The sequence below is a fragment of the Paroedura picta genome, chromosome 14 (genome assembly GCF_049243985.1).
Source record: "Paroedura picta isolate Pp20150507F chromosome 14, Ppicta_v3.0, whole genome shotgun sequence".
NCBI classification, from domain to species: Eukaryota; Metazoa; Chordata; class Lepidosauria; order Squamata; family Gekkonidae; genus Paroedura; species Paroedura picta.
Window position 1 is genome coordinate 30,973,781 of NC_135382.1, and position 26,694 is coordinate 31,000,474.

The 26,694-nt window shown below is 44.8% G+C and overlaps 1 protein-coding gene across 3 annotated transcripts; it reads right to left on the reverse strand.

Moving 5' to 3' along the window:
- Positions 1-4,593: 4,593 nt before the first annotated feature.
- Positions 4,594-21,978, reverse strand: LRP3 (LDL receptor related protein 3). Of its 3 annotated transcripts, none has more exons than XM_077309696.1 (7): positions 21,592-21,977; positions 14,932-14,979; positions 13,744-13,879; positions 11,558-11,766; positions 9,029-10,115; positions 7,858-7,990; positions 4,594-5,581 (listed from the first exon to the last, which is right to left on the reverse strand). In XM_077309696.1, exons 1-7 carry the CDS (start codon positions 21,659-21,661, stop codon positions 4,766-4,768), a joined length of 2,499 nt encoding a protein of 832 aa, XP_077165811.1. In that variant the 5' UTR covers positions 21,662-21,977; the 3' UTR covers positions 4,594-4,765. The 3 variants fall into 3 exon arrangements, with proteins under 3 accessions (XP_077165811.1, XP_077165812.1, XP_077165813.1); XM_077309697.1 differs by lacking the exon at positions 21,592-21,977 and adding an exon at positions 17,726-17,789; XM_077309698.1 differs by lacking the exon at positions 14,932-14,979 and having other exon boundaries at positions 21,592-21,978.
- Between the last annotated feature and the right edge of the window lie 4,716 nt (positions 21,979-26,694).

The window sequence follows — 26,694 nt, forward strand, 5'->3', positions numbered from 1 at the left end:
CATGAAGCAAATGCTGGTGGGAGATTTTATCCTTGGGCTTGCTCTCCTCATTCTTGACCTGCAGAACTGGGATAGCCTGGCCTGGATGATAAACAGGAAGCCCTGGATTTAACTATTCTAAAGTTGCAAATGTGCCCAATGTTGAAAGCGACTGGGGCTGGAGCCAGGAAAACGGCAGCTCCTCAGCTGTTCTCCTTTTTTACGGCTATTATCTTGTCATGCATACAAATACCCATTCACTTTACATGCTCAGCATTATCAAGTGTGTGGTCAGTTGTGTGAGCTTGCCAAGTGTTGCTTGGCAACACACACCACATACTGTGGGTTCCCAGAGTTAGCCTTCGACCCCCCCCCCCACACACACACACACACACATGATCCCCTCGTATTTATCTGACAGGGTTTTTCTTTTAAAAAGCAAAACTGCTTGTATGTCACATATATTTAGGGTAAGAAATTTGGGGCTTGACTTGAAATTGTACTTTCTCTAAGCTACCTTTGTGTTTAGTAAGCTGTATTTTGTTTGGCTTAAATAAATGCCAAGGGGGAAAAGAAAAAGAAAAAACCTTGCACCTTTGTTTTAAGCATCTGAAGCGTTAAGTCCTGCTACCTTAATAGCACTTAACATTGTACTGGTGAAGCGGTGGGGAAGTTTACACTTGTATACAGAACCCAATTACAGAACCCTTACAAAAGGGAGGTATGCCAGCAGGGCGGTCAACTCATCACACCAGCTGCAACAGTATCCTGCCATTGGGTGGTTGTAATTTCTAATACTTTAAAACTCAGTAGGGTTGCTAACACAGCAAGCATGGTTCTCAGTAACTTTTAAGCAACCAATGAATTCCCCGCTGCAATAAGGCTTTCCCTTCTGTCGAGGTCTGCATGTATCAAGAGACAAAAGATGCTGTAGGAATACAGTATAATCCTAAACAGTTCCACCACTGAAGTCAATGGATTTAGAAGGCTGCCAAATTCTACTGCCTAAGAATCTTGGTGACCCCCCCAGCGAATGCTGGCAGGGGCTCATGGGAATTGTAGTCCATGGACATCTGGAGGGCCGCAGTTTGACTACCCCTGCTGTACTAACAATGCCTGAAATTTCAGAAGCCAGCAAACGGTTGAGTATTTCTACAGCCCTAACAGCAGGGCTTCTACTTCCTGAATCTCACCATTAGGAGCAGACGCAGAATAAATTATGCTAAATAAACAAAACTGTGATGTTAGATTAAGTTATCTAATTCATGCAAGTAACAGAAATCAGCTTTTTGGGGCAGCAGAACTACGATTACTTTGTCTAGAGTATACCTGAAGTCTTGGTTCACCACTAGTTTAAATTCAAGTATTCTTTTTAAAACAATCCTTAGGAAGAGACCACCTCAACAGCAACACTTAAAAAAAATGCAACAGAAGGCAAGTCCTGCTCAAAGGTGTTACCCTCTTGAAAAGTCCCAATTCACAAAGAAAAAACAACTTGAGGTTAAATTTTATTACTTTTTGCTTTGACCTCTTACAAGAAAGGCTTGACACCTTTTTAATTTCCTTGGTTAATTGCAGGGAAACGGATGAAATCGCGGCAGTTTACAATAAAAAAAGGATTCTGCTGATACAGCACGTTCCAATTTATACCAGCGCTGCTGCGTTCGGTCAGCCGCCTTTCACCATCAAAACACCAAACCCGTTTTCGTTCTCCTTCATTTTGATTCAAGAGATGTTGCGTGAGGAAATTTCATTATTTTCAGGCACACTGGACTATTCTTGGTGTTGTCTGATCATTACCCTTAACTTTGTTTGCACTGGAAAGATATTGGGATGCTGGAGAGCCTTTGGGTACATTGCTAAGGCAAGCAGCACCCTGGGAAACAGCTGTTGACTGGTTACATTGGCTGCAATCCTGTGCACAGTCTGGTATGCACCAGTCCCTTTGATTTTAATGAGTCTTCCACTCAGATAACAATGCGGTGTGAGGCAGCCACAGAAAAGTCACAACAGATGGGTTGAAAGGGAAAAAATGACATAGAGGGTAGGGAGGAAGATGAAGGGTTGGAGTATGTTTGAGGCCAATTTATTGATGACTAGAGTGACATGGCAGCCCGGCGTAGGCTAGATTTCAGCACCAACATGGGTTGACTTCCCCACTCTCTCCAGAAGCTGGTGATGCTGATGTGGGAAATGACCCAACAGAATTGCTTTCAGCAGACATTACTGGAGCAGGGGTGGGTATCCAGTTTGTGTGTGTGTGTGTGTGGGGGGGGGGAAACAAGAGGTAATCAGCAGCCAGGGAACAGTCCACAAACGAACAACTTAGTTGTGTACCCACTGTAGATCGTTTGTGGTATACTCCAGTGGAGTTGTCATTCAAACAACAGTCACAGAATTTTCTTTTTTTTTAAAGGACTTCAAAGAGGAAAAGGCACCAATCTGCATACTGTACTTAAGCCTCCACAATGGCAACCTTATTTGCAGAAGAGAAACCGGCGTACATTTTTTGAAAATGGTGCGCCAACTATTCTATGGTACTAGCAGTCTGGCTGCAATTCTGCAGTGAATAGCGCGTTCCAATGCTTTGCAAACTTTCTGCCTTCAAGGACCGCCTTCTACACCCACTAGTTGGCCAAAGTTGGCCCTGCCCTGGAGCCCCATACACTGTAGAACAGGGGTAGTCAACCTGTGGTCCTCCAGATGTCCATGGACTACAATTCCCATGAGCCCCCGCCATGCAAATGCTGGCAGGGGCTCATGGGAATTGTAGTCCATGGACATCTGGAGGACCACAGGTTGACTGCCCCTGCTGCAGAAGATATAGCAAGACCTCAGAATTCATAACAGAATGGGCTCAATCTCTCATACATATTGTGAAGGAAAGGAAGAAGAAGAGTTGGTTCTTATATGCCGCTTTTCTGTACCTGGAATCTCAAAGCCGCTTACAGTTGCCTTCCCTTTCCTCTCCCCATAACAGACACCCTGTGAGCGAGGTGAGGCTGAGAGAGTCCTGATATTCCTGCTCAGTCAGAACAGCTTTATCAGTTCTATGGCGAGCCCAAGATCACCCAGATGGTTGCATGTGGGGGAGCGGGGAATCAAACCCAGCTTGCCAGATTAGAAGTCCGCACTCCTAACCACTATATCCAAGCTGGATCTCAGCTGCAGCAGACAAACTTTTTGAGAAAGCTCCTGTACCATTACTGGACTTTCTCACTGAAGAACTCTGGATGAGTTCCCCAAAACACAGCTTGAAAAATCAACCTGTTAACAGGTTTAAGGATACAGTTACATACTAACCCATGCTAAAGCTTATGGGAATCACGCTTGTTCTGAATGCTGCTGATTCCTGTTCCAACCCTGGAAAGTGACTTGGAAGGCAAAACAAACGCACAAAGATGCTACGTCAAGCGACAGCTCAAGACGCAGCCATGAAAAATTGATACGACAACATAAGCCAATGTAAAACCACCACTGAATAAAGGGGCTTTGCCGCAATCCCGTTGTAATCGAAATCTGGCAGAATGGCCAGGAAATGCAATTATTTTCTTCTCCATCTGCAGCAGGGAGAGAACATTTAGCCATTACTGACATTTCCTGCTATCTATGGCCATCGTCACGAAAGGGGCAAGCAGACAAAGGGCATGGAGCTTTCAAAAAAGTCATGAAAGGAAGTGATGCTGCCTGGCCTTTGATTTCTGTTAAAACAATTTACCCCGGGGCAGTGTAAACATAGCTTTAATTTAAACAAATATTCTAAATTGGCAATAATTGGATATTTCCAGTTGAGCAGGCACAGTAATAATTGCTTGTGTCTGGTGCCTGTTTGCCTGCCAGCTGAATCCCCCCTAGAACACGAATGCAAAGCTAAAAAGCTTACTGTTGATCTCCGAGTGCAGAGAGAAGGGAATGTCACAAAACAGAGCAAACCTAAGAGTTTAGGGCAGTGTTGTATTGCAACAACCAATCCTCTCTCGGGGGACAAGATGCCTGGGCTAGGACTTCAGGCTCTGGGTTCAGCTCCCCATGGGACCCAGAGGCAAAGCAGAGGGCCATCTGCTGCGTCAGACAGGTGGAACTGTGACCTGGAGTAACACTGTGATGCCATGTAAGATCCCCTGGGTTCCATCTCTCCCTGGTAACCACACAATAGGTTGTGAAGTGAGGACACCAGAGAGGTATCCTGGTGTAGGTAATTATAATCACTGGAAGAATCAGGGCTGATGCAAACGAGAACCATGAGAAAAGGTGGCCGTTTACCTCCCCAAGCAGGGAACTAGCTTCTTCACTTGTTTTTTCTGCACCCAAATACAGATATATCTGCCAACTGACAATAACCCTTCATGCAGGTCACAAAGTAGAATGAAGTCTGCAGAAAAGTTTATGCCATAACCAAATAGTTGTTGTTTAAAGTGCTCTGGGAATTATCTTTTTATGGTGCTGGCCCAATAGCTAGAGATTTCCTTGGGATACTAACAAGGGAACATTATAAGTTGGTATAAGACATTTCAGATCATAAGCCCTTTTGGAAAACAGTAACTGTGTCTTTTAGATAGAGCATGTTTTAAAACTAAACTTTTTTTTAATTTGATAATGTGAAAGACACGCTCATTGGCTCCAGGTACGGATTTTATTTAAGCTTGCTGTCTGTTTTCAGCTCCCCTGGGGATTAATGCCTTATAAGAGACAGCAAAGGAGGTGGATTATGTTGAGTTCTGAATGGTGTGCATCACAACATAATAGAAAATGGTCACAAAAGCCTGTAAGAGTCCGACGCAATCCCTCAGCAAACCAGTAAAGACTCATCGTCACTGGGGCTGATCTCTGAAAGGGGAAGAGGGGATTCTAATATTGGCACTTCCATGGAATGGCAACAAGCTGGGTGAATGCCCAAAGGTTCTTCATATGATTGAGGACAACAGCAGTGCCGGTCCTCCACCGGGATGGGAACATTCATCGAACTGTCAGAGTACACGGACTCCCACTTTTTAAAGGGCACCCTACATGGCTCTTCGCTCAGCAAATTGCTCCTGTTTGAACTTCGGTTCTCTGCAACTGTCCTTCGGGTTACTGACCCCCCACACGGGTGTATTTCCGTAACCCTTTCCGACAAAGGGTCTCTGAATGTTTTTCCTGAATCAACTTTGCTGGTTTGTCTAGCCTCGCTGCTAGAGACGGCAACGGCACCCGCAGGCCTGTCACTGTGCGCGTTCTCCAAGTCTGCCAAGGCAGCTGTGTAATCGTTCAACGAAGCATCCGGAGGTGGCAATTCCGCAGCTTCCGTCCCTGACTGCAAATTGTTGCTTTCAAATTCCTGAAGTTCCCGATCCGGGCTGCAGGTCTCTGTTTCATTGTTAGTTCCTTCAGGAGGTGGGGGGCTCTGTGGGGTGGCTCCATCTGTGTGGCTGATGATTCCGTCCCCCAGCACTGTCTGTGAGGTGTGGGTGGGGTTTAAAAGTGGGATCTGACCTCTTGCTCGCGGCCTGTGAAAGAATCTGTTCCACAGCCTGCCCAAGCGCCGGCGGGAGGAGTTACGCCTTGACGAATGGCGCCTCATCTGTCTCCTCATTGCCGTCCGGATATTCTGCAGGACAGAGGCCTGAAAAGATAAATATAGTTGATTTTTCTCCCAACCTTAACTTGCTTTGAAAGAAATCCGTAAGCCAATGCATTTTCCTGTATGGCACCTTGCAAACAAAGTCCTCAGAGATTATTTTCAGTGCTTCTGCAGAATTGTTGCGCTATATTTTATATAAACTATCAATTATCTCATTTACAGAAATCGTCATGCAATGTGGCATGCAGCTGAGGAAGGGAGCGCCCGCCTCAGAAAACATCCGTTGAAATGCATTTTGTCAGTTTTTACTGTGTAAATTTGCTACAAAAGGCTAACACAGCTACTCCACGGGAATTACTGCCATACTCTTGGTATATTATTTGTTAACTGCTACATTTTGTATATTTGCGGATTTCCCTTAAAACAGCAGGGATCGCATGTTTGTGATGTTTTATGGAAAAGAAAAATGAAAACCTAAACAAACAGTAAAACCTACCTCCCCCCCCCCCAATTGCCCTCCCCCCAAAATGGTCATAGCCACTTTTTATCTCTCTCAAAACAAGAATCTTATCAGTTGATGGCCAGGTGCCCTAACACTTTCAGAAATACATGCAAGAAAAATCCCAGGGCTACTTTTTTCCAAGCTGAATTATCCCTGCCCCATCTCACGGTTTTGAGGAATGAATGCTAGGATACCTGAAAACTCTAGCAACCTGTACAAATGACGGCTGCGTAACATGCAATCAAACAAGCTTCACTTGTTACCAAGAGGAAGGACCAACCCACTTCCTTTCAACAGGTGTGGGAGGTGGGAATGAGACTTCGACAGCACATGGTTTCCATAGCACCTGCCCTTCTACCTGGAGCTTCCACTTACAAAAAAAAAATAAAACTTTTCTCTAAAACTTAAAAAATGTGTTTCTCCAGCACAGAGGTCATAATTTTCAAAATATATACTCTGGAAAAGCACAACTAAAATACAGGGAACTGGCCTGCAGTTAAGTGGAATGAAATAAAGGAAGGCCTCCTTCTTTTTGTCCCTTCATGCCAAGTACAGCCATCTGTTGGCTATTCCAACCCTTGGGGTGGCCCATTTGGTGCCAATCAGAGCATGGGCTTTTTCCATCATAATTATTCCAGGTCCCTACACTTTGAAGATCTTCAGAAGACACTGCAAATCCTGCCTGTTTGCCAGAGCTTTTGAGAGAAGTATCTTTTGAAAAGCAGACTTTATAACCAGGCGTTCAGGAAACCCTGGGGTTTCTTGATGGCCCTAGAAGGGGATCCCAAATGGGTGGGAGTTAATTAATTAATACATTTTAAAATTTTGTTAAACATTTATCGGGTGATATGACCATATATGGTAACGTCGACCCATCCACCCAACCCTTCCAAAATGGCCAATGATAGCTCTGGAGAGGGTAGAAAGGGGAGGAGCCCCGGGTGGGCGTGTCCACAGCTCTGCTTCCCAGCCATATTCTGCACTATTGTGCCACTTCTGGGGTTGCTTGAAGCCTGAGGAATGTTTCAGGGGTTTCTCAATGGGAAAAGACAAGTTGAGAAAGGCTGTTTTGAAGTATGTGTGTGTGCATCTGGCACTTTCTATTTTTATCATTGCTCTGACCCCGGTGGTCCAGGCTAGCCCAATTTCAGAAGCTAAGCAGGGTCAGCCCTGGCTACTACTTGTACGGGAATAGCACCAGGGAATCCAGGGTCACTGTGCAGAGATGCTGTTAGGATGCTTTGGGCTGATCCTGCGCTGAGCAGGGGGTTGGACTAGATGGCCTGTATGGCCCCTTCCAACTCTATGATTCTATGATTCTAAGCCACCTCTGAATGTCTCTTTTCTTGAAAACCCTACAGGGCTGCCATATGTCCAGAGACTTGACAGTGTTTTACACATATTTTTATCTTTGGTTTTAGTTCAGAACATTTTAACTCACATCACAATCTGTCTTGAACCATGAGAAAAGGAAGGACATAAACGTTTGAATAAAACAATAAACAAGTCATCGGCTAGAGTAAATCTGATTGCATCATAATTTACATTTCGGTTCCCAAAGGTTTAATCAGAGATGCACAGCTCCCAGCGTTTTTCAAACTGTATCATCAGGTGCCTGGATTTCCAAGTGGGATTGGGACCAGGACCAAAGACAGGGGATTGAATCTGCCTCCTCAAGCCCCTATCTGCTCCACTGGGGAAAACTTGTGAATACTCCAATCTGTTTCCCCAGTGGGGCAAAAGGAAAAAAAAGATCAGTGCAAATTCTACTTCTCTTGCTATGTATATGGAGATGATAATAGAGGTTATTTTTTACTTGTGATGCATTGTAAACGGGGAAGTCTTCCACTGGCGGAATAAGTCCTTGTGCAATCAATTGCCCGTAGGAAGGTGGAGCTTCACGTCTCACAAACTCCGCCTCCAGCCGGGTCATTTGGGTTTCAAATGCCCTGGAACAACAACAGAAGAAGTGAGAGGGGAAAGGGGGAGAAACAATATAATATTGACACATTGAATATTGGTTTATAGCTGTCTCTATTTTTGCATTGCACTGCTCATGTTTTATTACAAAAGCAATCATACCATTTTTGGCATTCTGACTGACTCATATGGCAGGAAAAAGCCGGGTCACTGTCATTACACAAGCAACTTGAGAAACTGCTGCTTCAACTTTATTTGGGTCTTCTTCCTTTTCGGTAACTTTCTCTTCGCTTCCAGTTCAGCACTATAGATCTAGAAGCAACCAGACTAGACTAATCCCTTGAGAGGAAATCAAGTCATTTGTTTATTTGCTAGACTGCTCAGTCCTGCTTACAGCATACTTGGGGGGAAAACAGAGTCAGATTAAGAAGAATTTAACAGTGACAAAAAGCTAACTGTGATAAAGGCCACTTCTTAAAGATGAATCTCAAGAAACTGATACTGAGCAGACCCACTTGGATTACCCTTGCCTGACAAGTCCTATTAAAAAGTGAAACAGAATAGAAACTTGGAGGCAGCTTAAAGACTAACACAATTTATTCCTGCCTAAGCTTTCACTGTATCCAATGAAGTATACTCTACCCTATGAAAACTTATGCCGTAATATGTTTTTGCTAGTCTTTTCGGAGCCCCTGGATGCCTGCTCTATTCTGCTACAACAGAGTAGCGAGGACGTTTCCCTGTAAGTAAAGGTAAAGATAAAGGTATCCCCTGTGCAAGCACCGAGTCATGTCTGACCCTTGGGGTGATGCCCCTCTAGCGTTTTCATGGCAGACTCAATACAGGGTGGTTTGCCACTGCCTTCCCCAGTCATTACCGTTTACCCCCCCAGCAAGCTCATTTTACCGACCTCAGAAGGATGGAAGGCTGAGTCAATCTTGAGCCGGCTGCTGGGATTGAACTCCCAGTCTCGTGGTCAGAGCTTCAAGACAGCATGTCGGCTGCCTTACCACCCTGCGCCACAAGAGGCTCATTTGCCCTGGAAGTATTATCTAATAAACAAATACCTGTATTCCCTGGTTCTTAAGGAGTACAGCTTAAAGGCACATCCCAAAGCGATCACCAGGAGCAACCCGCAGACCAGGCTCCCTATGAGAGCGGCCGTGATGACCTTCCGGGGCACGATCACCAGGCAGTTGTGTTCGTCGCTTCCGTCCTGGCAATCCTCTTGGCCGTCACAGCGCCACGTTTCGAAGATGCACAGGTTGGTGCCGCAGTGAAAGTTGCCTGGCTGGCAGGTGAAGCAGTTCTTCTCGTCTGAACCGTCAGGGCAGTTCTTTTGGTTGTTACACCGGTCGAGCAACGAATAGCACAGCCCGCTGTTTCCCTCGCACAGGTATTCGTTCTTCTGACAGGCCGGGCAGCTCTCTTCGTCTTTGCCGTTGGGGCAATGCCACCAACCGTCACAGCGCTGTTTGTCGGTGTAGCACTCCTCGTCGTTCCCGCAGGGATGCTCCCAAGGCAAGCAGTAACCTTTCACCTGATAGGTTGCGTTGAAACCGTGGCCGGTGCTCTTTGAGCGGGCGTGGTAGGCTATGGTCAGCTGCCCCTTGGAAGATTCCAAGCTCACGGAGCGCCTGTTGTTGTGATACGAAAGGGTCTGCATAAGTTTATCGCCTCTCTCCCCTAGCCCATCGTAGACCTTCACGTAGTCATTGTAGCCCAGCTGCAAGTCCAGCTGAAGGAGGACATGGCGGTTATCTTGGGTGTCCACGTACCAAGTGCAGCGGAGGTCTGACCGGCTGTGATCCGAGCGGAACAAGTCTGGGGAAGCGAAAGACCCGTAAAAGTTGCCGAGCCTTTTGCCGCACGAAAGGTCTGGGCAGTTTTCTTCGTCGGAACCATCGCTGCAGTCTTTGACTGTATTACATTTCAGCTCGTTTAACAAGCACTTGGTGGAATGAGCTATGCTACACTGGAATGTTCCTAATGGACAGATGCTGGATTGGGGCTCGGTTGGGGGAATGGTGCAGTTTTTCTCATCTGAATTATCACCACATTCATCCACTGAATTGCACTTCCAAGAGCTGGGGATGCATTTGCCGTTTAGACAACGGAATTCATCGGATTGGCAATTAGCCTGACCAATTTTTCCTGCAAAGGGAGAGAGAAGGTTGTTACAAACTTTGGGAAGCACTTACTGCTCGACACTAATCCCGGCATAAAGGCAAGTCCCACTTGGAAATGTTGGTTTTGCAAAATTTTGGAACAGTATGCTTGCAGGTCTCTGAAATTCTCTCTCATCAAATACAAGGTTCTTCTGCCAACAGTCCCAACTTGCTCCAGGTAAACCCCCCCCCCCATGCTCACCTGCACTTTTGCTTACCCTGTTCCAAATAGAACTCTGTAATTAAAAAATGTTTCCCACCGTTCTGGGAGACGATGATCTGGCAGAAGTCAATTATGAGGCTACAAAGGGCTGCCTGGTTGAGCATCAAGTGTACACCTGCTGGGAAAATGCTCTGCCACATTGTTTGCTGCACGAAAAAGCTGGACACTTGGCCCAGAGTCGGGCCTCTCTCGACGCTCACAAATATGGCCTCCTGCCCTAACACAACTGGCTTGAAATTTTGGTTAAGGCCGATGCCCATCATTCCGGACAGAAATTCCAAGCCAATCCACATGACTGCCAAAGCTAATGGTGGCTACATTTTCCTTTGGCTTGCAGTTGCACCGTGTTTTCAGCAGCTGGCTGTCCATTGTATTCACAATAAATAACAGCCACCAGCTTAACACAGTAACACAAACTCATAGCCTGGGCCGATGTGCAAACAGACAGCTTCTACTTCTGCTGAACCAGTCAAGTTTATAATGGAGCAGAAAGTATCTTCATGGACGGGGGGAGCACCCTGCTGCCACAATCTTAGTAGTCACCTCAAGCAGCCCCACATTACATTAACTGTCATACTCAAGTTCTTTAAGCTCTGCACCTTTACAAGCAGGTCTGTCCTATCCATGTGTAAAGGTGCATGGGGATGAAAAACGGATTGTGATGGAAGAGACCAATGGGGCTTCACATCTGCACCTCTAGTCCTTCAACTAGGCACTTTCATCCTGCTGGGGCCTGGCTACCTACAGGACTGGATTGTGGGCAAAAAGGCACGGAGAGGGTTCGGCCCCACCATATTGCTCAAGAAAAGTAACCCTTCCTGCAACCACATTCACATACATGAGTTACGTATAATTTGGAGTCCATTCATATAACGGTGCAGTAGAAAAGGCACATTTGAATTCCTGTTCCGCAGTTTGTTTACTAGCTTTGTGTACGACCTGCTTGTCCATCTGGGGTGCACAGTGGGGTTCTTGGGAACTCGGCACGCTGACCAGATCCAGACCTATTTAACTTCAGCTGGGACATGATATCATGTGCCTTCAGGCACAAACCACTTACCCACCACAAAGAACTGTTGTGAGGATAAAGTGACATTGATACCTCCCACCCCAACATATAAGGGTAACAAATTAAGTGAATAAATGATGCTTGGTAGCCAGGATTGAGAAACCAACAGAATCATTAGAGCAAGCCAAGCTTTTACCTCGGATGTAAGACAGGCGGAATCCCTGAGCTTGCCCTGAACTCGATGGATCTGCGTGGAAAACGATCCAGACGTGATCCCTGGCAGAGATGAAAGAAGGAGGGAGGGAGGATCCACACACTCTGTATTCCTCCCGCTTGGAAGATGGCCCAATCATCAGCCAATCTACTGAACACTTTGGGGAGTCCTCCAAATCAAAGTTCTTAAAACTGCCAAGAGAAGAAAAGCAGCACAAATGGAAATACAATAGTACTTATCAGAAATACAAAAGGGAGTCACGACAGCTTTTTTTTAAAAACGATGCTTGATTGACTTCATCAAATTAAAGTCCAGAGGCACCTTGTAAACTAACATTAATGAAGGATGCAAGTTACCTGTTCTCAGAGAGCTGACTTTGATAGAACTTACATCATGTGCATGCTACCACAAAATAATAGGTGCAGGTTTGGGCAAACGATTTTTGTGTGTGTAAAGTTTCTTTTTATCAATATGCCATATTGTAAAGCTTCTTGGAGCCTGAATGTAAGTCACACAAAAGCCATAATAGGAAAAGCCATCTTTAGTATTTTACTCTCATTCCCTATAATCAAATGGCTTACCCTTCGCCTGCAGCACAGTCAATTAAAATTAGCCTTGCAAATTCATCAAATATACACTTTGGTTAATTAAATCAATCAGGGTTCTCCATTGTTGGCCTTCTTGAAATCAGTAAAAATAACGTTTTTTCCAGGGGGCTTTTAATGAAACCAACAATTCACTGCTGGGCTTTGATACTGTCTCTGGATAATTTAATTTTTGATTCCGCTGGTTTTGGCTGGAAAGTATATTAGACTCTACTTTTTCAACAGTCAGGAGGAGATCCATATGGTTATTTAATCTTTAATCTTATGCCTGGTTTATTATTTTTAGTGTCTTTACTAAGGGTTTGACTTTTTATGGGTGTGTTGTGGTATTTTTGCTATTATCTGATTGTTTTACTGCCTTATGAGGGGGGTTGTTATAAATTGGTAAGCCACTATGGGTGCCTTTGGGGCCGAAAATTCATATCTTCAACAAGCAAAAAAGTGATTTTTTTAAAAAGTCAGCAGCTCTAAATGAAAAGTTTGGGAACTGGCAGAAACTGGATGACTAACTTGGCTCCTCTGTGTGGGGGGAGGGAATTATCGGTGTTATCAGTAAAGCAACTGTATCTCCCAATTAAATAAGAGAAGTCACTGTTGTCTGCTATTCTCTCTAAGTAAGGGCAGGCTGTGAATACTGAAACCTTAATTGGCTCATTAAAAACATTCTGCCTAACTGCTTAGAACAAGAGAGTGGGAAGTTAGAAAACCTTGGTTGTATTCCCAGCTCAGCTACTGGCATGGTGTGTAACCTTATGCCAGGCACAAAGAACCTGATATGCAAGCCTGAAGTATTTGAAACTTCTACAGAAGAACTGGTGTAAACAGGGCCAGTGTGTCTGTCTGTCAAAGTAGTATGAGGCAGATACCAATGAAGCTGTGCAACCATTTTTGAAACTGAGAAGATTTTTGAAAAGATATGGTACACATCAGCTTAGCTTAATATTTTTAATACCTATCACCTTTTAAATGTTGCTTTACCTGATTTTATGAAGATTGTATTAGTCTTTGTCTTTTTTTTACTGTTGTCTGCCTTTGGTGTTATTTAAAGAGAAAGACAGGCTATTTATCTATTTTATAAACTAACAGGTCCATAACTGGACTTGAATCTCCATTACAGAGGACTACAATTTGAAAAAAAGAAGAGTTGGTTCTTATATGCCGCTTTTCCCTACCCGAAGGAGGCTCAAAGCGGCTTACAGTCGCCTTCCCATTCCTCTCCCCACAACAGACACCCTGTGAGGTGGGTGAGGCTGAGAGAACCTGATATTACTGAAGAAGAAGAAGAGTTGGTTCTTATATGCCGCTTTCCCCTACCCGAAGGAGGCTCAAAGCGGCTTACAGTCGCCTTCCCATTCCTCTCTCCATAACAGACACTCTGAGAGGTGGGTGAAGCTGAGAGAGCCTGATATTCCTGCTCAGTCAGAACAGCTTTATCAGTGCCGTGGCGAGCCCAAGGTCACCCAGCTGGCTGCATGTGGCGGAGTGCAGAATCGAACCAAGCATGCCAGATTAGAAGTCCGCACTCCTAACCACTACACCAAACAGACTAGTCACTGATCTTACCTAATAGTGATCACATCACCCCGATCACCTTGGATGTACCAGCTGCAGTTGACATCTGGAGGATAGTTTAGCGGCCAGGAAGGGCTGTAGATGACTCCACGTCGCTCAGTGTGCTGTTCTGGTTTTCCACTGCAAGCTAATGAAAGCAATGAAAATGCTCAGTGATAAAACTTAAATGCATATGTTGTCACCATATTGTCAGTCTTTAAATATTTTCAGTGTTAGCATTTTATCATTCTTCCATGCCCTTCCATGCGGTTCAAAAGGGATCAATCACCCCAAATGAGAAAGTCAAGAGAATATAATAAAAGAACTTTTCACAAATCTGACAAAAGAAAAGGGGGGGAAAGTGAAATAACTACAACATTGTTTTCCAGCCTGGTTCTTCTGCAAAGAGGCTGGTTTTCCTTGTTCCTAAAATTAGGGTCTTAACATTTGAATTTTTTAAAAAGATATTCTAAAATTGTTCTTAGATGCATCAATGTTTGGGACCTGCTGCTATACTGCTGCTTCTGAATTTGGGGATTGATTGTAGTTCAGTACTGTAGCACATGCCTTGCATGCAGAAGGCTCCAGGTTCAAGCCCCATCTCTAAACTAGATAATATCTACTTTCTAAATGCTGATGCTATTGCATCTCCTCTTCTCACACTCAAATGAACAGTGCCTTTCCTGCTTTCTCTGAGATTTTATACTTACCATAAATAAATAAATGTAGAGCCTAAAATTAGATTGCTGTAATGAAAAGGGTTTTGAGAGCCACTACTTGGCTCTGGGATCACTTACTGCATATTAATTATTTTTCAGAATGACTAATTTAGAGGAGTTTCTCTCTCTTTTTAAAGTGATGTGAAAGGCTACAGAACAAGAGCACATTCTGAATCTGCATTCCATAAATGAATGTGAAAAATAAGGGTGATACAGGGAAGGTCCTGATATTTCTTTCAGATCTCTGTCTGAAATACCAAAGTCATTACACAGGTTTACATTCCACAGGGGCCTTTTTCTCCACACCAAAAGTGACCGATAAGTTATCAACAACTAGTGATATAGCAAACTTGCTGAAGGTAAGCAGGCCTAAGTCTGATCAAGGTCCAGTCTCTAGTGAAAGGAGACCTGGGTACCCTATATATGTTGCCTTGAGTGCCAAGGAAGAAATATAAATAAATTGAAAACGGGAATATCCTACCTAATGAAGGTACAGCACTTTCAATTTTCCCAGAAAAGAAGAGATTCACTGTTTTTGAAATACAAAAAGAAAAAAAGAAGGAAAGAAAGAAAAAAGGGGATTTGTTAGAAATTACAGTGGCAACCGCAAAAATTAGAAATATTTTCAAAAGTATCTGCAACATTTTAGGGTATGGAGGCAGCAATTCTGCTGAGGCTCAGTGAGTCTATGTCTGGTTGATATCTCAATGGGAGTCTACCTGGGAACCCCGTGTATATTGTCTTAAGTTCCACAATGGAGGAAACGTGCAACAGAAATGGTCTCCCATGTTCCACATTCTTCTGAGAAGAACCAGTATTATATTCTTCACATGGTCTTAAGACAGTGGTTCTCAGCCTGGGGGTCGAAACCCCCGGGCAAGCAGCTTGGTGGGGAGGGGGCATCCACACAACAGCCTTGCGGGGTAGAGATCGAGATAGAGCGTTTGTCTGTCTGGAGCAGCGGAAAAGAGCGAGATCAGCATGGTGGGACAAGAGGCAGAACTGAACTGAGAATTCCTGGGGAAGAAAACAATTTATATACAATCATGAACAATGGATCTTCATGCCATTGGTCAGTTTCGGTTTAATTTCTGTGAAAGAACCCTTGCATAATTTTATGGTTGGGGGTCACCACAACATGAGGAACTGTATTAAAGGGTTGCAGCATTAAGAAGGTTGAGAACCACTGCCTTAAGAGAAGAATGTATCTGTGTATGCTACTGATGAGACGAAATAACTCATTAACTGTAATACTGCTTTCTTGATAGAAAAGTGAATAACAAACGGCACATTCTTAAGTAGAACTACACTCTTCTAAACCCCCTGACCTCTCAAGACTTAGAAGAGTGTAACTCTTCTTAGAACTGCACTGGAAAGGTAGCAATTTGCCCATTTACATGGGCAAAGTTGAGGCTGAGAGTTGAGTAAATTCTAATCCGCCACATTTACTGAAGAATAACATTTTCTTAGTCTTGAAAGTACCACAGGACTCCTATTTGTTTTTGTGTCGGCAGACTAATCCAGGTACCTACTGGCATAGTGGCCAGGAGTGAGCTCTGGATGGCAAACGTCCATGGTTAAAGTACCTCCTTTTAACAACAAGCTCAAAGTAGTATTAGCCAAGCCACTGTATTCTCAGTCTCAGCCACCTTCCTACTCCAGTCCCCAGGCTGACAGGAATAGTAACAACCGCCTACATTACAGAGTTTAAGTTTACCTGGCATGTTCCGAACACTAATAATTAAAATACTGCATTAATGCTAAATACTACTGAGGTACAAATGAATCACTGCATTTCTTTCTTTCTTGTTTTTGGCCTGACTATCTCTTCAATAGCTGTAGGCCACGAAGCAGAGACGGAGGCAAAGTAACCTGCTCAAAGCCATACCAGTACATGCATGACAAAAATCATACCTAGTAAAATGCAGATCTGTATTTTACTGCAGCATCAACCCTATTTATAAGGTATTTGCCCTTATAGAAGCATGCAAAATTATTCATCGTTTTTCACACAGGTCTAACAAGAACAATGACTACATCCACAAAACAATGTCCCCTACATTGAAAGCAGATTATATTAATAATGCTATAGCAGTCTTTTCTTAAGAGCCTCTTGTGGCGCAGAGTGGTAAGGCAGCAGATATGCTGTCTGAAGGTCTGCCCATGAGGCTGGGAGTTCGATCCCAGCAGCTGGCTCAAGGTTGACTCAGCCTTCCATCCTTCCGAGGTTGGTAAAATGAGCACCCAGCTTGCTGGGGGGTAAACAGTAATGACTGGGGACGGCACTGGCAAACCACCCCGTATTGAGTCTGCCATGAAAACACTAGAGGGCGTCACCCCAAGGGTCAGACATGACCTGGTGCTTGCACAGGGGATACCTTTACCTTTTAGTCTTTTCTTATGTTAAAAAAAAGAATTTGCTATGACAGTTGCTGACAGATCTGACCACTGGGGCAGTACAACAAAAGGATTTTTTAAATTCCTGCATACCTACCATGTTTACTTGAAAGGAAGATAACCTCTATAGTGCTACCTCACAGTATTTCAGCCTCTAAAGAAGAAGTCAACACACTTCAAGTAATGGCAGCAACACTTCAACTGATGGGGTGGGGGGAGTTAGAACGGTTGAGGACATGAAGTAGCAAAATTGCCTTTTGCCTTTTCTAAGCAATTAAGAGATAGCACGGGGATATAGCGGTGACATTAGAGTGAGCCCTACATGTTTATTAATTAGTATTATCCATTAGCATATTATTTTATTAGGCAGTTAATGCCTAATACGCTGATGCTTGGCAATTATTTCATTAGCTTTTCAGCCTAGGCTGCTTTCCCCTCCTTTAATCACAGCCGTGGCACACACTAATAAACCTCTCAGTGTGCCACGCTACATGACATATCCACATTACCCAGAAATTCTCCAATAACAATCAGGGCGGCCATCCTTGATCAAGCCTTATCATTCAAAATCATGGATTTCCTAGTCTAATCAAACCAGAATGACTCCCTGGTGGTGAGAAGTGCCATCAAATCACAGCTGACTAATGGAGACCTGTGTGGATTTCAAGGCAAGAGACATTCAGAGGTGGTTTGCCATTGCAACCCTAGATTTCCTTGGTGGTCCCCCATCCAAGTAGTAACCAGGGTTGACCTTGCTTAGCTTCCGTGAACTGACAAGAGTGGGCCAGCCTGAGACATCCAGTTCAGGGCTCCCTGAGTTTGATGAATCACTCTCAACAAAATGTTTCCAGTGTTGTACAATAAGAGGCAAGACCTACCAGTCTGGAGCAGAAAAAGGCAGAGACTAAGATGGTATGAAGAATGCATCTGTAAATAGAACAGGTATAGTTCAGACACCACAGTCTGATCCAAGCGTGGTTTGGAGAATCAATATCTTGTTGGCTCACGTACTTCTCCCTCCACACTTTGTCCTTCCCATTTCCCTCCCGCTCTCACTCATGGATTCCCTCCTCCTTCTTCCATTTCAGTTTCTAACCAGTTGGCTTCCAAATTATGGGATCGGATCCAAAGGTGCTCTTCCACTAATGGAAGGATTTCTTCTGTGAATCAAAGGGCACTTGCTGGATCTAGCTCCACAATCTCCATCGAAGGTGTGGTCTGTAAACCCACTTAAAACCACAGTTTCAAACCATGCTCTGGAGCAAAACAAATCAGGAAAAAAGTAATGAATCTATATGTGAGCAAGGATTGGGGGTGGGCGAGAGACTTGGCCTACAGCCCATTGCCACAATATGGTAACTAAACTGAGCTTTCTTGATTCAGTTCTAAATTTTATGAAAAGATGCTAGAGATCAAATAGGTTGGTTGGCTCGTTTTCTGTATGCATACACTGCATGTCTTGCCAATTTTAATTCCGGAGTCAAAATCACTTCATATTTGAAACAAGATTATTTACAGAGGGAAATGGGGGGGGGGAACATATTTGTGAAAGGACACCAATAGTTAAATAAAACGTTTCCCCAACTTTTTTCAAAGTGAGAAGAAGAAAGACTAGAAAGACCGGGTTTCCCGCTGGGAAGCCTGTCACAGCAAAGACCATAGTGCTTACAAACATAAAAAATGGAAGGATATCCCAAGCAGTAGGTGGTGTCTGCATTCAGATAGCTGCTTGGGCAAGATTCCAGGGGAAGGCCTCCAAGAGAGTTGAGCCTACACTGTTGGTACAGAGTAGTGAAGCAGAATTACCAAAATCCAGACTGTCATTCAGAATAAAAATTGGTCTGCTCCCCAAGGACAGAATCAACCATGATTGGTTATTATGCATGATTGCAGCTAAGAGGCCATTTGCAAAGATGGTGTGAGAATTCCTCCAACTAACACTGACAACTTTATGTCATAAGGTTATGACACCCCTTAATCTTAAACCTATCTTTAAGGCATCTCTGCTTCAGATGGTGGGAAAGTGGTACACTGTAGGAAGGCACTAGAGCAGAGGCACTGAACAGGGAGCTAGGCACTGTGCATATTTATTTATTATTTATTTACTTGTATTCTGCCCATCCTTGATGGCTCAGGGCAGATCATATCAGTTGAATACAGTATTTAAACATCAACTAAATTAAAACATTAGATAAATTAACATTTGGATTAAACAAATATTTGAGTTTGGAATTTAAAATCAATTAAAAGCTGCCGCCTCTTTCCAAAGTTAAAACACACAGAAGAGGGATATCAATTCTTACAGAGTTTAGTTCATCTGGTGGATTAGAGGTAGGAAGGCCAGGATTTCTTGTTTTTTGATCTCTAAAATATTAATGAAGTCTAGGTACTTGCCCATTTGTAATCTGGGACCCATGTTCTTCAGTCTCCTGCAAATGCTGCTGTTAATTTAGAAATGAATATACTAGGTTCCTTCCAGCTCACTACGAACTGGATCTAAAGATACCTTCCTACCACAGGAGGAATTTTCCTTGGAGAGAGAACTCCTTCCACCAGCAGAAGACTTACATTAAAACCGCTTCATCAACAACAAAAGGGAGGTGAAAATTATTAGTAAACAGCAATTGCCATGTAGCATCTCTTCCAATCTAGTGTGTCTATCTTTGTGGTCAAAGGAAGGAGGATGGTTGGATAAATTCCTAGCAAATTGGAGGAATTCCTTGTCTCAAATATAAGAACATCATAAAGAGATGTAAAATAAAACGATCTGAGGCTGATGAAATGTATACTGCCTCTGCATTTTGTAACTAAAAACTTGCTGGAAATGTGAAATGAAGATTGCTTCAGGCAGGAGGGAAAGTGAGATGTGAAGCACCCAGAAGCAAAGCCAAAACAAGATTTCTATACATCCTGTCACTATTGAACCATAAACAAGATGAAAACACTGGTTAAATACCATACATTCCATCTTTTTCGATAACAGAAGATCTCAAATACTTGGGGAAAGTTCTAGCTTGCAAAAACTGGGTATGAATCTAAGATTTCAGCACTATTTCTACCAGCACATCTTTGTTGTCAGCCATTAAGAAAGAAATTTATCCCGATAACTACTATATATACACTTTGAGAATCGAAGTCCAGTTGCATAAATTTACGTCACACTAGAGATTTCAGGGAAACACGAAATACAGGCTCTGTGTACACAGTCTCATAGTCATGAAGTCTGAGATGAGGAACCTTTCTTTCAGACTCCTCCATCCAATTTTACAGGCGACAAGTGACAGAAACCGTGTTTTTAAGCTATCAAAAGCACATTTGCCTTACTACCTCATGACGGAATTGTCAAGAGGTTTTTCTGTGAACCAGCAAACCACTGCCATTCTGAAATGCATCCGTCTGAGAAATAAATACTACCAGTCTGCATTTTCATTACATTTAAATGGGCTTGGGGGTGATGTTTTATTATAGGTATCTATTTTTTCCTCGGTGGACTCTACAAAGTGTTACGGGTGCCACATGGAGAACAAGCCACACTAACTTGTGTGCAAGACAGAAGTGAGCTACAGCCACCCACCCGACTGGCTTTACTCACGATAAGCTACTAACTTTGCGAGATCTGCCATCTCCGGCGGCACAAGACTTTTTTTTTAAAGCCTCAACAGTTACAAGCAAAAGAAATTATCACTAAATCATTAAAGCAATGACAGCCACGGTCCTACTGAGCCATTTCCGTGCTGAACATAATCTGGGTGCAGAAATCTATGCTTTTTGTCGAACAAACAGGGCTGATGTCACTTCATTCCGCAGCATCCTATCATGTGGCAAAGAAAAAAGCAAAAATACTCAGTATGGCCAGCGTATACGGAACGCTTGTCCCTGCACGCTTTGTGCGCACCCTCTGCCCTCTGTGCATATGTACAACAACACAACAAAAGACTCGATCCAAGCACCGAACACCATTCTCGTAGCTGGGTGTTACGTGCACCTGCCAATTCACTTTACTGAGAGGACTTTTCTACCACCCCTCCAGGAAACCTGCTTGAGTCAACTCCCTTTCTCATAACCAGTTTGCGTGCCAGTCCCAACACCACCCCATCTCCCTGTTTTACAGGTCTTCCTCTAGGCATGGCACCAACTCATCAAAGGCTTCCATTTAAACCCCCAAAGCATTTCTCCCTGCTAAGTCAGTGTTATGACACCCGATGCTCCCTTTCCCCGCTGGCTACCCCACACATTATTGCTTCCGGCCCCTGCTTTTGCTCTCCGCGATCCCAGGTGCATTACGAGCAGGGTACATTCTCTAAAAAAAAACAAACAAACTTTTTCCCGGTCATCCAGGAGGCGGATTACAAAACGCGATGAAAACCAAGCGGATTGCAACCCCTGAACCCCACAGCGGAGACCCCTTCCCCCTGCGGCCCCCACCCTTGCATGCATCTACGTGCGGGGGGGGGGGAGGAAGGGGCATGGGGGTCCTACATCTCCAGCTGATGCTTCTGCCTCCCAGTCGCGAACTGGGCACCCAGTTAACAGCCCGTCCCAAGGGGCCCGCTTCCCCCCTTCCCGGCCCATGCCCCCCCCAGAGCCAGGCGGAGGAAGCCCCATGGGGGCGCTACCTGGAGGGGTGGGCTGGCTCGTGCAATTGGGGGTGGGTGAGTGGGGGGGAGACAAGCCAGCCTTCCTCCTCCTCCTCCTCCTCCTCCTCCTCCTCCTCCGCCGAGAGCGGCGGCCCTCACGGACTCACCCAGGCAGATGGCAGCCAGCGGTCCCAACGTGCCCGGGGGGGGCCGGAGCTCGGCGGACGCGGCGTCCATGGCGGGCCCCTGGTGCCCTTCGCCGGGGGAAGGCGACGACGACGAGGAGGAGGAGGAAGATGCGTTGCGGCTACGGCCGCTTCTCCCCCCTCACCGCGCCGCCGAGCCCGGGGAGAAGGAGCCGGCCCTGGGCCAGGCTGCGGGGCGGCGGCGGCAGCAGCAGCAGCGGCGGAGCACCCGGTCGCCTCCCCATGGCCGCCGGCCTCGTCCCGCCGCCCCGGCCGCGACTGGGGACGCGACTCAACCGCCGCCGCTGCCGCCGTTGCTGCTTGGGCGCTGAGGCCCGGCCCTGCGTGACGCGACGCCTCTGAGGGGCCGGCCGAGGGCAGGGCCGGCCGCGGAGGGAGGGAGGGGAGGAGGCGAGAGGGCTTGCTCGACCCGCCTGGGCCTGGCGCTGCTCCGCCCGCTCGCCCCGCCATGAGGGCTTCGGGGAGGCGGGAGCGTTTCTGAGGAGAAAGGGGTCGGCTGCGGGGTGTGGAGGAAGCAAGCCCGCGGAAGAGGCCGCTGGCCGGTCTCCAGGGGGGGCCGGGAGTTCTCCTGGTGGCTGCGAGGCTGTTGGCCGGGAGAAAGTGGCAGCCGGGTAGTGGGTGGGTAGGGTGGGCTGGGTGGTGCGGGGATGCCAGCCTCCGGGTGGGTGGGAAGGAGGGAAAGCCGCGAGAGACCCAATAGGGAAGAAATATGGGTTGTTTTTTTTTTCCGGGGGAAATGAACAGTGGAGTCAAAAAATAGTTGCTTACTTATATGCCGCTTTCCCCTGGGGCTCAAGACGGAGCGTCAAAGAGCGTGGGGGCAAGGACAGATCAATAAAGGACAAAGCTAAAACGAGCAGGAATTTCATCGAGGATGCTCCGGGATGTGAATTGGAGGATGGAAGCGTTCCTTCTCAAAAGTGAAGTTTTCACCATTGAAAAAGGATCCCGCATAAAACTGCTTTCAAATTAATTCTTCGTCAGGATCTTTTGCCATGCCAGCATCCAAGGGCTTATTGAGGAACGTCCTTTCCGATGGCTCAGCCTCCAGGTGGGATCTGCGGATCCCCTGGAATTACGGCACATCTCCAGAGATCTGTTCCCCTGGAGAAATGGGATGCTCTGGAAGGTGGACTCTGTGGCAGTCATTTGCAACCGGTTTTGGACCATGGCCCATATAGGAGTTCTGCTCAGGTTCCAGGAGTCCCTCTAGTAGATGGCCAGTTGCACAGTGAGCTAGGCTAAGAAAGGCCTAAGCTAAGAGTGAGATAACTACACGCAACATAGCTTGTCTTATAGATATGCAAGATAGATATCTAGAATATTTGAACAAGAGAAGCATGTACATTCTTTTTTTTTCTTGAATGCATTAATTCAAGCATTCACAGAGGAGCAAATCACATGGTTTATTTTTCCCTTGACAGCTGGACTTTCTAGCAGTTAATGACATCACATGTGACAAAAAAGGGTATTTCATCGGTTCAGTTACTAGCCCCCCCCCAACCTAAACCATTTGGGCTCGCCTCACATTTTTCAGTCTGAGACCCTCTTTCAGATGTGTCAGGCCCCCCCCCAAGAGGGCCATATGGTCCCATTGAGAATGTGCCCCACTGATCACCCTGTGCTCCCCAGTCTCTACCCCCAAATCTGTTTTGGGGAGATATATGTCCTGCTTTTCCAGACGCTTACTCATAGTGACACAGTGGCTGTTGTTTTTTTTAAAGTATAATCGAATAAAAAAAAAAATAACCACCCTAAAATGATCAATATTTAAACAAGCCTATATGAACTGACTAAATGCTATGAAACAGCCCCTCAGGTTAGAAGCAGAGCGTTAAAACAGCTTTTAAAAGGGAGAATTCTCCAGGTATAATTCTCCAGTATAAAGAGAAATACTGCAAAATAACCTCATGCTGTCAGCCAAAGGCATCAATATGACAGTGAGGGGGAAAGGTGTTTCCTCAAATCAGTCAGGGCAGCATCTCTTTAAAAGCAATACATTAATCACTGGCTGAAAGCTCACCCGCAACTTCCCCATCTTCTCTTCCAAGTATGATGTTCCTTGCTTTTTATTTTGTTTTTTAAAGGGATATTGCCACTCCAAAAACTACATATTGCAGTCCCTTCTGCTTCTTTGGAAGAGTGCATTGTGCTACATTTTTGCGATAGCGTAATAAATCACACGATGCTTTATTTCAGCGCATGCATTGCCTAATCTAATCAGCCAGTTCTCAAACATTTTATGAGCCCATGATTGTAAAAACCATTGCTTGCCTGGACTTTTGCGCAGTAATCTTTAAATTATGGCCCCTAGCAGTAAAAATGCAAAAGACAAAGAGAAAGATAGATTCTCCGTCAATTAACCCATTAATCTTGATTATTCTTTCCTATTTTTTAAATCTTTCTTTTAAAAGAAATTATTAATGACCCTGCTATCTACTGGAGCTTTATTGTGCTCACTGGAAAACACGACTGAAATATTGTAATCACTTGTATATCGATTTTAGCAGAATCAATTCATGTTGCTAAATAATTTACGAGACAAAAACACTTATGACCTGAACATTTCTCACACTCTAGTCTGCATCAGTTCACATAAGGTCAGTTTTAAGAACATTAGAACAATATAAGAACATTAGGAAAGTCTTGTTGGAACAACTCTGATCTTTTAAAAATACATCATCCTGTTTCCAACAGCAGTTCAACAGGGACCACAACTGAGCATGATATTCTTTCTCCACTGTTTGACTTCCACATCTTATTCAGAACATCCAGGCAAAGATTCCGCTCCTACATAAAGAGGTTAAAATTAGCTCTCATGGCTAATAGCTAATGATAGCCTCATCTTCCATCAATGTGTTGACATAAATATACACAGAGAAGGATGTAATTCCGTTTAGAATTGCACTAGACATCACCTAAAGGTAACGGCCGTTGTCCCATCATATGGCAGTGAATTTCACATTAATTACTCCCGTGTGGAAAATATGATGACTTTGGTCAGTCATGAGTTAATTGCCAGTCAATTTAATGGGGTGATTCTAATAGTGCAGTCCTAAGGATGTAAGCCCCCTTGAATAGACCTGAGCAGAATGCTGAGTAGAGCTAAGCAGACCACCTTAAGATTGCTTTCTAAGATTCTGTGTGCAGTTTATCATGCATGCTGAATGCGTCTGTTTTGCCACATGCATTCCAAGTATACATGCAGTGAATTAAGCCAATACTGCACTTATCTTAATGGATGAACTACACACAGGATAATGCAGTTTCCCACATGGGCCTATTATGCGCGGCCAATGAAACAGCGGCATGGAGAACGCGGAGGAAGAAGAAGCGAAGCAAGCCACTTATGCACGGGATGGAACGCAACGGCGGCAAAACCCAGAGTATCCGATTATGCACGCGGCTACTCTGGAGCTGCTTCTGGTTGCGCCCTGGTCCCGGGAAGCTCCACTGTCTTCTGCATCTCGCTAGCACGGCTTTTTCGGCAGCATACATTGACTCTGCGCCCGGTTGCCACCTGCAGCATGCATAATTTATGATTTTAGCCGCTGCAATTCCACCCCGAATGCGGACCTTCCACTCCGCGCATAACGGGCCATGGAAGCAACTGGCATTCAAAGGACATTTTTATGCATGAAGCAGCTATGTGTTCAAATTTGTCATTTTTACAAATGGCAACCCTATCAAAGTGCATGAATTGCAATCATGACAAAGCATACACATCTTGCAGAAAGGAATAAATCAGGCTCAAATCTGTTCTCACCATCTATGCCACATATAGCCAGAATTAAGATGTGCTACACTGTGTGGGTTGCAATTAATTTAATATTATATTCATAGAATTCAGAATGGCCTTCACGCTGGCATTATTTTAGTAAGAGTTTTAAATGCTAGTAATAAGGTTTTTATTTTATTAACCTCCACTGAGAAGGTATGCTTTTTTTTATTCCATGCACGGTAGGGCAGGCGGAACACTTCAAAAACTTGTGAAGTGTGTCTGAGATGGCATGAAAGGTGTGTCGTGCACAGTGCTCCAACATTATGTGCCACCATCCACATTTCTTTCCCACATTATAATACTTAACATGAGTTAAGATAAGCAAGCAATAGACTTGTGGATTAAATATTTTGTATTCCTTGGCTCCATCCTCAACCCAAAAGGAGACTGTAACCAAGAAATCAGAAGGAGACTGAGATAAGAGCAGCCATGAAGGAACTGGGAAAGATCCTTAAGTGTAACCATGTGTTGCTGGTGACCAAAATCAGGGTAATTCATAACATAGTATTCCCCATTACCACGTATGGGTGTGGAAGGTGGATCATGAAGAAACATGACAGGAAGGAAGTTGAGGCTGCAGATCCCTGCTGCATGAGTGCTGCCCCTGCTGGTGAGTTCCCAAACAGCCGCTTGCAGCCTTTCCAGGTCCTAGGGGGAGGCCGTCCGCAGAGTTCTTCCACCCCACCCCAATCTAGTACCCGTTGTATTCCGGAATGCAACGGGCTAGGCTCCTAGTTATGAATATAATTGAACATAATTGTCCTACAGTGTGCTATGAATAATTCAAAGCGTTCCCTAGTAGCTGCAGCGCATAAAAAATGGAAGAATTTACCAGAGACCAGTCCTGGCATATCCAGATTGTACGAACTGCTGGTGTATATGAGAAGGAAACAGCAGCCAGAAAGTGACAAGAAAAGACTATAATGCTATCAGTGGCTGAAGACCAAAGACTCAATTTGAGATGGGTTGACTCAAATCCCGGAAGTCACCACCCCCAGAAGGCAAGACTGTTTAGGAATAGGACATGTTGGACATGCTCGGCTGTTTAGGAATAGGACATGTTGGAGGCCATTAATAATTCATAGGGTTACTATAGGTTGGGAGCAACTTAACACAGACACATGGGTATAACACACAGTAATAGTCTTCTGGACTTGTCAGTGTCCAAGAACACTGTTAAAAAATGAAGGGCAAGCAGGATTTATATCCCGTCCAGCATTATATCGAAATATAACTGGGATATACATTTAGCCCTCCCAATCTTGTACCAAAGATCTCTAACC

Excerpts from the sequence above, each read along its gene's own strand:
- LRP3 (XM_077309696.1), bottom strand. The coding sequence starts at position 21,661 with ATGGACGCCGCGTCCGCCGAGCTCCGGCCCCCCCCGGGCACGTTGGGA. Across the intron at positions 11,767-13,743 it reads GGTGATGTGATCACTATTAG|TTTTAAGAACTTTGATTTGG; the intron begins GTAAGATCAGTG and ends TTCTCTTGGCAG. Across the intron at positions 7,991-9,028 it reads TTAAGAACCAGGGAATACAG|GGCATTTGAAACCCAAATGA; the intron begins GTATTTGTTTAT and ends TTGTTGTTCCAG.